The following is a 15,991-nucleotide window of genomic DNA, read 5'->3' on the forward strand; positions in this document are numbered from 1 at the left end:
TGTGTGTGTGTGTCTGTGTGTGTGTGTATATATGTGTGTGTATAAAATATATATATATAAGTCGGGAAGTCGTGGCCTAATGGTTAGAGTCGGACTCGTAACCCAAAGGTTGCAGGTTCGAGTCTCGTACCGGCAGGGACTGTAGGTGGGGGGAGTGAATGTACAGCGCTCTCTCCCACCTTCAATACCACGACTGAGGTGCCCTTGAGCAAGGCACCGAACCCCCAACTGCTACCCGGGCGCTGCAGCAAAAAAATGGCTGCCCACTGCTCCGGGTGTGTGTGTGTTCACCGCTGTGTGTGTGCACTTTGGATGGGATCACCATACTTGGTGTCACCATACTTGGCCACATGTCACTTCACTTTCACTTTCATATATATATCCCTTGCTACGTGTACTGCGTTAGGCTAACTGAGACTTGTCATTTGCACTTATATATTGTTGCTCTTTTGTTAGTTTTGACTGCTTTTATTGTCCTCATTTGTAAGTCGCTTTGGATAAAAGCGTCTGCTAAATGACTAAATGTAAATGTAAACTATCCCTTTAAATCCTGATTTATAAATGCTACATCATCTGATAAAATCAACATACAGCTACACTAAAGAGCGGCTGTCTGCGGTGGTTTTGGCTATATTACTTCGTTACATGCAGCGCACTGCCTGCGTCCGAGTAACAAAAAGTGCATATTAACAGATGAACCATGTTCATATTTAGTCCAAACAGTCAGTAAGCGACAGTTTACATTTGTACTCATTTGCTGACGAGTCGGCTGCAGTACGGCCAACTGAATGCGCTGCTTCTCTGCCGCTCACTGCACAGAATAGACGCTGAGAGAGGCGATACTGCGCCGGGAAAGCAGTACTGGCGACATCTTCAAACTGAACGATAGCTAAGGTTTATCCAAAAAAGTCGCCCTGTAGATAGATAGCACTTTAGTTAAAAAAATCTAGACCTAGACAATATATGATATGGCCTACCATTCAAAGTTTTGGGGTTCAAAAATAATGTTTTTTTAAATTAAATTAAATTTATTTTTTTGAGAAATTAATGATTTTATTCAGCAAGGATTCATTAAATTGATATGACGTGTCAGTACAATGTCACAAAAATATTTCAAAACTTTTTTTTTGTAATAATCGGTTTTCACAACTGTTGACAACTACAAACTGATTTAAACACTGATAATTAGAAATATTTCTTGAGCATCAAATCAGCATATTGGAATGATTTCTGAAGAATCATATGACACTGAGGTAATGGCTTAGACCTAGACAATATATGATGTGGCCTACCATTCAAAGTTTTGGGGTTCAAAAATAATGTTTTTTTAAATTAAATTAAATTTATTTATTTATTTTTTTTTAGAAATTAATGATTTTATTCAGCAAGGATTCATTAAATTGATATGACGTGTCAGTACAATGTCACAAAAATATTTCAAAACTTTTTTTTTGTAATAATCGGTTTTCACAACTGTTGACAACTACAAACTGATTTAAACACTGATAATTAGAAATATTTCTTGAGCATCAAATCAGCATATTGGAATGATTTCTGAAGAATCATATGACACTGAGGTAATGGCTTTCGAGTAATGGCTGCTGAAAATTCATGCCATCAGAGAAATAAATTACATGAATATAATTTTTTATTATACAGCATGGGTGAGCATAAGAGGCTTCAAAAACATTTAAAAAATCTTACTGAGCACAAGCTTTTGAATGGTAGTCAGTCTCTTAAATGTGACTCATAGAATACAATGATGTTCATTGCAGAACTATGTGTCACTTCACTGCACACTAAACTCTGTCCTTGAAGACACCACAATTAAGTAGTACATATTTCAAACCATGAAGAAATTCACCTCTGTATGCCTGCCGACAGCTAGTTCTCGCCTTCATCATAATTATAAGGTTTAATACAAAACATAAAATCTTGGGAAAGGTAATTGAGCAGATGAAAAGGGTTTGATGAATGAGTTCATAAAGTAGGTGGAGCATCTCACCACCTTCAGAGTGTGGAAGAGATTTTACACAGCATATCCAAAGTGACCCCATAACATACAGAATGAAAGGCCAATTTAAACCAACAGAGGCACAAGGACAGTGATAAAATTTGGTTTCTGTGCCATTTCAATACTAAAAGATTAAAATTTTATGCTGGCTCACCAAAATTATCGTGGATTTATAAAAGTAGCTTATGGCACATATATTAGATCCATTCATCAAGTTTGTTGAAATGAGCTAGATACTTTCCAACATATTTCACAAAATTACCACTCATGTGACTATGGCTTGGCAGTCTGTTTTTAGATTTTAGAAACTGAATTCAATCCAATTTGGCTTTATTGCTGAGCAAAACCCTGTTTTAAATGATTTGCAATGCTGTAACTATTTTTAAAATCACAATTTTACTGAAATCAAACCATATGACGTCAATGTTTCAATGCCTTAAATGAATGATGTAATGCTGCAAAAGCTCTCCTTTCTGTGTTCTGGTAAAGGTATGATGTGCCTTGCATCTCCCAAAAGAGCTCGTATTATCTACAGTAAGGGGACAGATGGTCTGCACACAGGAGGGTTGCCACACAACCAGACAACACATTTAACAGCAAAGCCAAGTTTCAGCCAGGGATATTTTGTTAGATCCAAATAATGGCCTATAAAATAACATACCACTTATTAGAAGTCTGAAATAGTTTAGCAGATCTGCCAGGATAAATGTTTTCTATTTTGACTGTAATGGTGCTAAATCAAAGCATCTTAATTGCTACTTCCAGTAAGGCAGTTATTCAAGATGATTTATGCAAAACTAATAGCACAAATAGCTATTAGGTTATCATAAAATGGTCTGATTTATTCAATAAACATTCAATAACAGGCTGTTTGTGCCAAAGGGGCAAATGGTTACTGCTGTATATGAACAAGCTCTTGTTGTGTGTGTGCTGATCGCTACCTCATTTCAAGGTGCACACAAGTTAGAGACTGTGGGACTTACCGTGTCTGATGATTTGTTGGGATTTGAATGAGAGTTGGAGCTGTGCAGAGAGCTGTGGTTATGGGAGTTCTCTTGAGGGGATATACTGGTCCCTAAAAAATGAAAAATATTGAATGTAAACATATAAACCAGTTTTGTCTATTTTTTTTTATCTATACGTGTCTAAACTAGTTATTACCACATCTGGTTGATCAAAACAACTCTACTAGAACATTCCACTGCGACCTGCATAACTATAAAGCTTCATAAACAATGACCCCATAATTCATTGCAGTTTCCACTTTCTGCTAAATCAAGTATGTATGACGCTTACAGCACTTGAGCTTTTTATGGCTGAATGATGCAGAGACATGAACACTTCTGGGCCTTTCTATCTGTTCCTGGCTTACTTTGATTCATTAGAGTCATTTCAGTTTGATCTGTACCAACTCGATTACACGGACAATACAAGCTCTCAAAGACTCATCTGGCAAGTGTTCATATAGCATGATTGCAATGCCAAAAAAAAAAAAAAAAAAAAAAACCGAAAGGACTGGGACCATATATTCACGAGGGGATTATGGCGTCTACTGGGTCAGATCGATAGTTAGGCAAATTAAAAAAAAAGAGATGCCGAATGTACTGTGACAGACATATTGTGAAGCGATGGGGAAAAAAAACAAAACAAAAAAAATCAAATGATCTTTAGCACTTGGATGAATTTTATCATCAAATGAGTGTTACAGCACTGTTTAAATATCCAGCGAGGTCAGTTCTTTATAACGCACCCAGAAGAGTTCGAACTAAAAGGTCTGACCGGTTTCTGAAGTAAAAATAGTGAAATAGGAGTGTTTTCAGATGAATTACGAGTGTTCAGTGATATTACTCATTTTGACAAAAACCTAATAATCAGCAGAGCTGGGGAAAGATGAAGAACAGCATAATGATTTTATAATACACCAGACTCTTAACGATATATCCGGCACACTCAAATCAGTAACTACCCATGAAAGATCACTCATGGTAAACAAACACATACTAGGCTTTAACTGATGACCAATTTGATGAGAATCAGACTATTGTGATACTGCAGCATTTAGGTGAGACACACAGACCGCTGGCTACCAGATTACTCTAGGAGTAATATGTGTTTTTTGATGATCTAACACAGTACACTAATAACTTTAGATGTTTCATAGGTTTTTTTTTTATTTTATTTTTTTTAAGTTTTATAGGTAATTAACTTTACTCACTTCAGGTAGGAAAGACAGGACCTGTTTACACCTGGTCACTTCATGCTTTTTCTCTATCGGATAGCTATCTGATTTGGTAAAACAGCTCCATTTACACTTGGCCACATAAATGTGTTCTTAAATTCCTGTGCTATATGCAAATTCAACAGAGTTCACGTCAATGAAATCAACAGATATGCGCTACATTTTTTTCCATCATCGGCTAATTTCAAAATCAAAGACCTCAACAGGAGAGAGTGCAGCATCAGCACTGGAAAGATAAGTTAGTCTTACTACTTTTAATGAATGATTGTGTGTTGAGCGTCTGTGATTTACCTTCAGCTTAATTTGTGGCAGTTTGCGCATGTTACGACCGTTTCTTCTGATGATAATTTTTTGTTGTTGTATTGTATTGCTTTGTTTCTCTCTTTCTCTCTCGCTCGCTCTCCTCTTTGGTCTGCTTTCTCATAGGTTGCATGATGCTGTGGTGTCGGCGCATAATTGGTCGTTCTATTAAGGCGGAGTCTTTTAAGGAAGCCGTTTGCCAGCTGTCGGGGAGCTCATTGTTGGTGCGAACACGAACGGGTTCGGAGCTCCTGGATTCCTCCTCCGGCCGGCGGCCAAACTAATGTTTAACATCTGCTGTTGTGACTAAAACTTCTTACCATGTGAAACAGAGCGTAGGGGTGTCCTGCCCATTTTCTTTTGTGAATTCGTTTGGGCTTTGTTTTTGGTTAGGAAGTTAGGTAAGTTGGCTGTATTTTTATTTTATAAATCGTCTAGGTTATTTAATTTCTTTTCTTTTTGTTCTAGTTTTTTTTGTTTGTTATGTTGGCCTGTGGCCACCCCGAAGAGATGCTCTTCATGTTTCACTTATAACTTTTAATAAATCTAATCGTTTCTGGTTCCTGTGATTGGTGTGATTGTTTGGTCCCCGACCGGAGTGATTATTCCTTTAACTTGTTGGGAATCCAGCACCAACCCTATCATCGTTACGTCCTTTCGTTCCCTAGAGTCGGGGCGTAATAGCGCGTCAGCTTGCTAAAGAGAAACTCACCGCGGCTATGTGTGTTGCATTAGCGCTGCGATATCTGGCTATGATATGTCATATAGCCTATAACATGCTCTCACACATTTAATATTTTAAAATGTACATATGTGGTTTCAACAACAATATGCTTTTACACTTGTCCAGTTTCGTTTGGAATGTGTCTCAGACCACCTCCTGAAGAGTTTGAGCCATCGGATTTAAATTCGTATCGAAATCGTTTCGGAAGGCATTTACACCTAGGGCTGGGTGATATGGCAAAAAAAAAATCATCATGATAATTTTTTTAATATCAGTCAATATCGATAATTATCACGATAAAATGTCAAATCTTTATTTCCTTCAAGCTTAAAGTCAGATTTTTGTTCCAACGTGAAAGTTGTAGAAACCAGACCATTAATTTTCCTTAAAATAAATATCTTAATAGAAAAATGTCTTAGTTTCTGAAAGTTCTAATGAGTGATTGTTTCAAATTAAGAAACAGGTTTGTGTTGCCTGATAATATTAATAATATTATTACTTTTGTCTCTTAGAAATGCACATTTGATAGTAGTAGTAGCTTGAATTAGGATGCAGATGTAAATTTTTGTTCATTATCAAAATCAGTAGCATCTGTAAAAATTGTAGCAACCTCATTTTTATATGGTGAAATTTAAATCTAAACAAGTTTTTTTTTTTTTTTTTAATTAAACATTGGTCTCCCATAGTAGCATACATTTAGATCATGATAAACACAGTTAAAACCACACATATAGCACACCTCAATACCATGGTAATACTACATCATTTTTAGGTATTTGTATGAATAGCAGTAGTCTAAAAACATTTAGTATAAATGCTATAGCTTAAATCCCAGAAAAAAATACTATAATTACAGGGCTCGCAACATTTCAAAATACCTGGTAGCCCTTCGGGCAGGTACTCTTGAGATTTTGGTAGCCCGAAAATTAATTTAACTAGCCCAAATAAAAAAAGATTTTTTTTTTTTAAATATAGAAAATCAGATAAGAGTTTAAATGTCAATTAAAAATATTTTCAATACACAAATATAAACAAATATTAAGGAACACAGCGGCCTAGCGTGAGGGGAAGCCCCGGCTTAGCGTGAGCTGAGTTCCTCGGAGAAGATGTGTCTGATGTGTTCCAGGAATAAGAGTGTAAAGTCACTATGAACATGGAAAATCAACTCAACTGATGTACTATGTCTCGATATACATGAAATCAAAATTAGCTTTTTTTGGGGTACTATGTACTCCTTAATAGGACTGGGCAAAAAAATTGATTTTTCGATTTATCGTGTTTGTTAAAATGACGTCAATTCGATATCGATTCTCAAAAGCCGCGAATCGATCTTTTCTTGTATTTCCGGAAACATTTAAAACAAGATCTGATTAATGTGAATCTTATCATCAGCCTTCTCCACTAGATGTCACTCTCTTATTTACCTTGCACGATGTTACAACAGAAAGCCTGTCATTCATTCCATGCTTATAGCGGAGATACTGTTGACAATAGGGATATGCCGGTATCAAATTTTCATGTTGCGATTAATTGCTAATGCTTTTTGACCAGTTTATGGGAAAAGTATTCTTAAAATGCATTCAAAATTCTGAATAATTTGTAATATATAATTATTCACGGTATTTAGAAGTACAATATCGTGCATATTCATTACCGTGATATATCGCATTACCGAATACCGGCACAAGTCTAGTTGACAAGAACCAAGAACAAAGCAATGTGCGCGATTTGCAAAGCTCAGGTAAACTTCTATAGTAATACTACTAATCTGCGGAAGCATTTGACATCACTCCTAAGCCACCATGATTTCCACAATGAATGAATGGCGCGACGCACGGTTTTGTTTACTAAAGCGCGGACGACGCTTGCGGTGTTTTCAGCTTCTGCCGTCTCACTATATGATAGTATGAACACATGAATATCATCTCCAGCTGCTCTGAGAGTCACTTCATTAGCATTTTACAGTTTAATTTGAGAAAACTACCATCATATCACATACACAGCAGCTGCAAATTCCTCATGGCAACCTGTCAAAATAAAAGTTTAGTTTAACGTGAAGAAACTGTGTCAGAAATATATTACTATTTAGCAGGCTTAAGACTCAATGTAACAACAATGCTACTACTACTACTAATAATAAATATTTATAAATCTTTATTTTTAAAGGAATAATCACAATTGTTTTCTTTTTAATTTTAACAGTAAACATCTGTTGTGCAGCACTTTGTTTGCCCAAAAATAAAAGGGTTTAATTTTCATTTGATTAGGATAAATTAAATTAATGTTTTATGCATTCATCTGATTACCAGAAAAATGAAGAAGAACATTTTATAGGGCCCTATTATTGTTTAAAAAAAGGACCCTATACAAAAAAGAATAGGTTTAAAATACAGGTCTGTGGCTCTTAATTTCTTTTTATTAATTCACCATTTGTAAACTGATGTTTTACTGTTTATTTTTTAGAAATATCAATAGCATTTGTATTAAAGGGGTCATATGATGCGATTTCAATTTTTCCTTTCTCTTTGGAGTGTTACAAGCTCTTGGTGCATAAAGAAGATCTGTAAAGTTGCAAAGACTAAAGTCTCAAATCCAAAGAGTTCACTGAATGTAATAAAAAAAATCGAGAATAGAAACAAATCGAATCGAGAGCTTGCAAATCGAAATCGAATCGGGACATCTGAATCGATACCCAGCCCTACTCCTTAACATGGACACAGAATGCCTTTTGAAGATACATGCACAAAAAAGAACAGTCTACCTGATCCAGAAACATAAACAAAAACTATGGATGACTCGCTACGATTTTTTGTCCAATCAAATACTCTTTATAAAGAGACTGTCCCTCCCCTAAATAACACCTACAGTTGATGAGCATGTAGCAAATCTTTTATCTATTAAGAAAAATTGGGGGGTAAAGAGCACACTGATATGTCCTAATCCCACCCATACTTCCTGTGAATAAGAAATACACCTTGAACCACTGCTTTCCTTTTCATCCAGAATTTAAAAAAGTGTGAGGAGCTATTTGACACATACACACTCAAAAACAAACCTTTGGAGTGGTAGAACAAGTCCGAACTAGCTACAGTTTACGTTAACCTTTATGGAGGAACCAGAAAACCTTGTTTTGTGATTGCTTTAGGTGTACATGACAAAAGTTTAAGAATATTCATCATCTTGCTTTGTAGTTTTGATCAAATTAATCAGAATGTAATGATGCATTCAATTAAGCATTTTTATGTAGGTTATTCATACTGGTTAACTTACATAAACAAATCATATTCAGCTAAAACTCTTCCATCCACTGGGCTGGATTTTAATCTAACCAATATCAATTTGTAGATCTCAAGATCAATCCTTTATGCCTTTTTCAGCTGTTGTGTGTATAAAACACTAAACATTATTTGTCGAGGCACCTCCCATACAATAATTGGAAAAGCTCTGTGATTTGTTACTTTTAATAAGAAACACTCAGCTTTCAAATTCTGCCTATTTTATCACCTAATTCAAACAAATTAACAAATATTTTGACTTTCTTTAATGTAACATGAGAGAAGGTATAAGGAAAGATAGGGAACTCACTAAAATGCATCATTTCTCATGTCACTGTGTTCCAACCACAAAAAGACATCAACAAAAAATCCTGTGGACAAGTCACGTAATGCTACATTTTCATCAGAAAAGTAATTCAATGTCCATACCTCATTAGCTAGAAAAATAATGCTACAGCCTACAGACAAACAATAAATAAATATATACTATATTGTATATTAATTACGTTTTTGCCCATTGGTTAGGCCTCAGAAATGATTAATGTAAAATGTATGTATGTTTGATTAAACCCGTCGACATTACTATTTGACAGCCACTGTTTAAATTATTATATTTCAACAATAAACTGGAGAAGAAAATTATATCATTAGAAAGGTGATACAAAAACTTTGTGCAATGTTAATGTTTGTATACAATGTTTTGAGTTATTTTAGTGTTGAATGTAGCACATAAAATTACATAGCAATTAAATGTAATAATTTGGGCTCTGTTGTCGATTTTAACTTTTAACATTATTATTGTGTAATTTATAGCATTAGATGAAAGAGATTTTCCTTAAGAAAACGTACATGTACCTGAAACATCCAAATTAATCTATATTCAATTGAATCAAGGGCAAAACTGAACTGATTCGAAAGAACAATATATTCAAGCTAGAGACATGGCTCAGCTGCTTTTAGCATTTATGCTTATTGCAAATGCATATATAACATCAAACTAATTAATTATGCTGTCAGCATACTTCTATACAAGTTCTCCTTTTTAACCGCTTCGAGTGGCTCTTTAACAAGATGCAAGACTTGACCTATATAACAGATCTGGCAAATATGAATGGATGCAAAGCTTTTACACCACCAAGATTCATAAGATGTAGTACTAAAAAATAATGAAAAAATAAAATGAAAAAGATCTGAAGCAGTGTACACATTCCACAACTGTCTGATTCATTTCAACGTATGCTGCAGTCACTATTCAGTTAGATGACGCATTTATTTGGCAGCAATCTCATTATCTACTCGCTATCTAAATAAGAGTAGCAAATCAGCATGTAGTGATTAGATTCAACTGCCTTTATATGTAGCAGCAGTATCTGGTTAAGACGTCTTGTGATGCAAGTAGATTAAAAACTAATAGATTGACTGAAAAGGAATGACAATGTTTTATCTGAAGTGACTACATCAGGCAGGACTAAAAGCTGGTTCACACAAGGCACGATAACTATAAAGATAATGTTAATAATAACGACACATATGACACAATAGACACGTTTCCATCACCCTGTTTTTATGCACATTTTAAAGTATCGCATCAGAAACAAGTGATGGAAATGCCAAATTTCGAATAAAAATCCCTTAATTTGCAAAAAAGTTTTTACGCTCGCTTGAGGTGGATTTTGACTTATGCAAAAAAGGGTTAATGCTAATTATGGGAGATGGAAATGCATTTGCCAAGTAAATTCCTCCATAAGCATAAAAAAAAAAAAGTCATGTGACTTTGCGCGATGGGACGGCAAAACCTGACTAACCAGCTGCCCGTTCTTGTTCCACAGCATGTGAAATGTTGTTATGGTCATTTTGAAATGCACGAGCAGAAGTCTGTTAAAGTATTTCTGTATAATTGCCTCCCACTGTTACACGACTGCGTTCCCAAACAGCAGGCATCCACCATCGAAAGCAATGGCCGCAATTTATTTTGTTTCGTCTGCTCACTCTGAGGTGCAAGTAATTTATTATATATGAAAATTATTATATTCAGTGGCTTCTCCTACTTTTCTTAATGATATATAGTGCCAGTTTACCAGGAAGTGACGATTTTCTCTGACTCATTGGATGGAAATTATATTCAGTGGCTTCTCCTACTTTTCTTAATGATATATAGTGCCAGTTTACCAGGAAGTGACGATTTTCTCTTTGACTCATTGGATGGAAACGGTGCTTATTCGCAAATGTTTTATGCAATATTTCAATTTGGTGCATTAGTTAAATTCACAACTTTGGATGGAAACCCGGCTAATGACAAATTTCAAAATTATTTGTTAACAATTGATGAACAATGAATACAGCCAACCAGAGTCCATCTGACTTTGACAAGCTCAAATATTTAAAGCAGCAGACAACATAACTGCAGTGCTCGCTTATAATATGCAGAATGTTAGTGTTTGTTGGTGTGGACGCTAATATAGTTATCTTACTTTGTGTGAATTTGCCTTAACTCAATCTGTGATTTTCAATATTAAGAAATCAACTATATTAACTGTTGAAGCAGCAGAAGAAACGTATGTAAAAAATAATTAATAATTAGAAAATATGGCATGAAATATTGTTTAAAAAAATATTTAAATGATGGCAGTGAAACTCAACTAAACTGCATTTGCCAGCCTGACATTACATCATTAGATCAACCAAAATCATAAGTTTGGAACAGGGCTCTCTCTTCATCCAGCCAAAGGCAGACAGTGTTTTAAGGAAACCTTTGGTTAAATTTGGTGACACAGAGTTAACCTTAATTTTTACTGAAACCTTGTAAAATAAGACTAAGGCTTCTTCTGCCCATTCTCATACATTAGTTTGTTGATGTCAACATCTTAACATTTGGTAAAAATATGAGGTAGTGTGGGTAAATCGTATGACCATATTTCCTATTTATGGCTAATTTTACTGCAAAATCAATCTTACAAGCATAGCCTATAACGTGTTCAAAGACTCTAAGCTTGAGTTTTACAAGGATAAAGAACCCAAAACATAAAGCGAAACATAAAAAAGACACTTCGAAAATGTGTTTTTTGTCCATAAAAACAAACATCAATGTTCACCAAAAGTATTTGGTTCCCAGCAAAATATTTCAAAATACCATCTTGTGTGCTCTGCTGAAGAAGATACAGGTTTGGAACAACTTCAGTGTGAGTAAATCAGAATTTTCATTTTTGGATCATATGTCTAAATATTTAACAAACTAAACGATCATTCTAGCCAAACTGAAAAAATATGTCCTTATAATGTTTCCAATACCAATAACATTCGGCAGATCTTGCTACATAAGCAAAAATAATTCTGAAGGACAACATAATATTTTAACATGGAAATAATTCTCAATCTAGCACAATTTCTGATTTCAGAAGCTTGCGGTCTTTCAAGCCTGCTCATCTTTTCTGAACGATAAAACAGTCTTCAGATGTAGAAAGCAAAAATACTGAATACTGAAAAAAAAACTTTGTACGTGATCTGATAAAATTTTTATAGAAGCTGAACATGAAGAGAGATAGAAGCGCACTCTGCTCACAGACCAAGCATTACATTTTCCTCTCTGAAATGGCATAATTCATAAGGTTGGATTACAGGGTGCTTGAAGCTGGTGCCACTACCGGAAGTGTGATTTCATTTTTTGTGATGTCTTTTTACCCTAAAGACAGCAATCTGATCACTTTATACAGAATTTATCTGACTAGCATTTACATACAAACACTTATGGAATAATTAAGGCCGATGTAAGATGTGTTATCAACCTAGGCATCAGTATCAGCCTCAGATCTGTGCCTCTTATCAAATGATCAATATGACTCCAGGTCTCCCCTCTTACCTCCTTCTCTGTCTCTCCCCCGGTGTGGATTGGTGGCTTTTGCTCTGCCATGGCCAGTGCTGTCCATGTGTTTGTTTTCTGGACTGTCTGATCGCCGCAGCATCTTGCACGGTGGAGTGGCGTCGTTACTGTCACGCATCTTCTCATGTCGGTGATCAGGGTGACTCTTGGATGAGTACTTAAGAGTCTGTCAAAACATGACATTCCTACATTGAACTCTGCTGCACAATTGCTCTCTCTCACATGCAGTGTACATGAGAGCTGGTTTAAAGCTGGTCTACAATGGTCATTAGCTACCTGACCAGCTCATTTATTGCTGATCTAAAACGATATACTGGCTGCTGACCAGCTAGCAATCATCAAACATGTTCCAAAACACGACAATACTTCATAGCACGATAATGTTTGTGTCATTACATACTTTGTACATCACGTCAAGACGGAGCACAGGAAAGCCTATAAGCATTACAGTTCTACATATAATTAAGCATCTCTTGATGTTCTAGATTTTAATTTGAATCGTTTTATTGGGATTTGGTCTCATTTATTGCTGATCTAAAACGATATACCGGCTGCTGACCAGCTAGCAATCATCAAACATGTTCCAAAACACGACAATACTTCATAGCACGATCATGTTTGTGTCATTACATACTTTGTACATCACGTCAAGACTAAACGGAGCACAGGAAAGCCTATAAGCATTACAGTTCTACATATAATTAAGCATCTCTTGATGTTCTAGATTTTAATTTGAATCGTTTTATTGGGATTTGGTTGCACTCTCTAGCAACTATTAAGACGACTGTTTATAAACAACCTCGTACCACTAAATTTGTATTTACGTATACAACCGTTTCTTTAAAGTAGCATATTTTAAACCCTGAATTGATGATTATAAACATTATTATGTTGGTAATTTCGAAGTAAATCGCTGTGACACACAGGCCTGTGATGTAAGTTAGCCGCTAGCGAGCTAACGTTAGCCTGTTAAAGTCGCTAGCGCTCTGAGCGCATTTAAAACATGATAAATTCGACGGGCAGGCGACTTATGACAGCACAAATTTATGTTTACAGTGTAATGTAAATTTGTGTGTCATTTTAAACCGAACCTGGTGATAATGAGGCACTTTTCGCTGTGTTTTACACACAGAGGCCTAACTTGCTTCAAAAGCCTGCACTAGATTTACCCCATTTTAATCTTATTTGTTTCAGATCTACCTGATAGGGCTGAGAATCCCTTCGGTCGGTGCACCTAAAAAATAAAATAAGAAAGAGACAGAGGAACAGTTAAAAAACCATCTGAACGGATAGTGGCAGAAATTGCAACAGCTGAATCGGCTTCCTTAAGTTTCTACTTATTTTGGTTTAGCTAAAAATGGCGGATTGTCAAAGCGGAGAAGGAAAATCGGAGTATAAAATAGAGCTCTTTACCCATCGCCGAGTCTCGGTTGTTTCCTTGCATACATTACCATCAATGCCGTGTTAGTGTGTATGAAGTAGATGTGAAAGATGGGCGACTTATTTTATATTTGGAGTGGGCTATCGACGACCCGATCGCGTATATTATTTCAATAGTTCTGGCTATTGGAGTCGCTCTTTGCCTCTGCTAGAGCGCCCTCGGTCCATCTCCCACTCACACATACACCGAAACTCTGCCCCTATCTACAGAGCAGCGAAGCTCAGCCTTCCTCACACACCTCTATCCGGGTTATTCCGGGGCTCGCTTCGGCTCGACTCGGCTACTGTCGGGCCATTCCGGCCACTTGTTTGAATTGGTCTGAAGTAGTGCATGAAGTAGGAATCTTTGTGAATGTTGGCAGTTTTTTTTTCTTTTTTGAATAAAAATACATTGTGCTTGACGTACTCACAGAAAAGTCTGATTTACGATTCTCACTTCGCGCTTTACTCCAGCTGTTGAGAAACATTGCGTTTCAGTGGCTGGAATTTAAATCCAATCATCTACTGACATCTACTGGACATGTGGAGCCAGTGCATGTGAATGTCACTGAGACGAATGCAGAAAGGACCTGATGCAGTATGACTCACTAGCTGTGTCCCAAACTGAAGTGCGTGGACTCCGGGGTGCGCATTTGAAGTGCGATTGCGTCACAGCGGCGCGACGAAGGCTGTCCCAAACTGAAGTTTTTTTGTTTTTTTTTAATTCAAGGAACAATAACACACAATATGTTATCAAGAAAACAACATTAACGCCATAAGTAGACTGTCTGCTTAATATCTTCTAACACTTTCTTTGTCAACATTCTACTAACCCTAAACCTACCCTAACAGTCTACTCTGAGAGTTAGTAGACATGTAGTTGCAAATTAATGAGAATTAGTTAACATGTGGTTGACATGTAGTTACAAAGTTACTTATAGTTAGTAGAATGTCTAAAGTGGACTATCGAAATAAAGTGTAACCTTCCGTTCAATAAAGAGACCCAATGAGACAAAACATAAGGAACAGTAACAATTTCTCTTTGGAAAAGAGTACGGATAGCTCTATTATTATTTTTGGGATTTAATGAAAAACAAATTTTACCAATATAAGATTTACTAACATCAAAAGACACTGAATCGGGAGAATGGTCTATATCAATACCTTTAAATAGCATGCGAGTACCTGAAGGGATTGAATCAATAACAACTGCAAATTCTTTTTGAGTAACTGGCGTTTTACAATAAGAAAGGAATTCATCATAAGAAAGGAGTGTTCCGTCTTTATTATATAACTGACTAACCAATTTAATATCGATGTCAAACCAGTTCTTAAAAAAAAGAGATTTATGTTTGTCTATTATTCCAGATGAAATAGCGATGCGGAGAAAAATTATGCTTATATATTAATGATCAAGATAGGAGCACTTGTTTGTGGAAGGCAGATAACTTAGCTGGAATTTTATCTATATTATAATTACACATCAAAACAAAACTAAGACCACCAATATTTGAAAAAACATAATGAGGGATAAAATTCCAGACAGAAGTGGGGTTTTTTAAGTGATGCTTAATCCAATTAATCTTAAAGGTGTGGTTCATAGTGGTGAAATCTAAGAAATTAAGGCCACCGTTCTCATATGTATTCATAATCACAGTCTTTTTAACATAGTGTGTTCGATTTCTCCATAGGAAATCAAATAGCATCTTATCAATATTTTTACTAGTATGGTTATCAAGATACAAAGATAAGTAGGCATATGTCAGTCGGGCTATACCTTCAGCCTTCTTAAGGAGAACAATTTTAGAACCCTTTAGGGAGAGATCTCTTTGAAGCCAGAAGTTGAATTTTCTTTTAGTTTTATCAATTATGGGGTTAAAATTGAGAGGACATCTTTTCAGCTGGTCTTTACCAATAATGATTCCTAAGTATGTAACACTATCTTTTACAGGAATGTTACAAATATCTATTAAATCACAGTCTTTAACAGCCATTAGTTCACACTTACTAATATTGAGATAGAGACCAGAGGCACTAGAAAACGTATTAATAAGATTAACTGCAATTGGAATTTGGCCACTATTTTTCAAAAAAAGGGTTGTATCATCGGCTAACTGACTTATAATAATTTCTCTATTTGCAA

The 15,991-nt window shown here is 35.7% G+C and overlaps 1 protein-coding gene across 4 annotated transcripts in view; it reads right to left on the reverse strand.

Moving 5' to 3' along the window:
- LOC107749376 (WW domain-containing adapter protein with coiled-coil-like) overlaps positions 1 to 14,072 on the reverse strand; it is a 36,635-nt gene extending 22,563 nt beyond the window's left edge. For all 4 annotated transcript variants that reach the window (XM_016564517.1, XM_016564519.1, XM_016564516.1 and 1 more), the window contains exons 1-4: positions 13,843 to 14,072; positions 13,630 to 13,663; positions 12,409 to 12,595; positions 2,998 to 3,089 (exon numbers count right to left, since the gene is read on the reverse strand). In XM_016564517.1, the coding sequence (XP_016420003.1) occupies positions 2,998 to 3,089; positions 12,409 to 12,595; positions 13,630 to 13,663; positions 13,843 to 13,883 (354 nt within the window). In that variant the 5' untranslated portion in view covers positions 13,884 to 14,072. The remainder of the gene's footprint in view (positions 1 to 2,997; positions 3,090 to 12,408; positions 12,596 to 13,629; positions 13,664 to 13,842) is intronic.
- Positions 14,073 to 15,991: the final 1,919 nt, after the last annotated feature.

Source organism: Sinocyclocheilus rhinocerous, unplaced genomic scaffold (assembly GCF_001515625.1).
Source record: "Sinocyclocheilus rhinocerous isolate Xijiao unplaced genomic scaffold, SAMN03320098_v1.1 scaffold650, whole genome shotgun sequence".
In the NCBI taxonomy this organism is placed as follows: Eukaryota; Metazoa; Chordata; class Actinopteri; order Cypriniformes; family Cyprinidae; genus Sinocyclocheilus; species Sinocyclocheilus rhinocerous.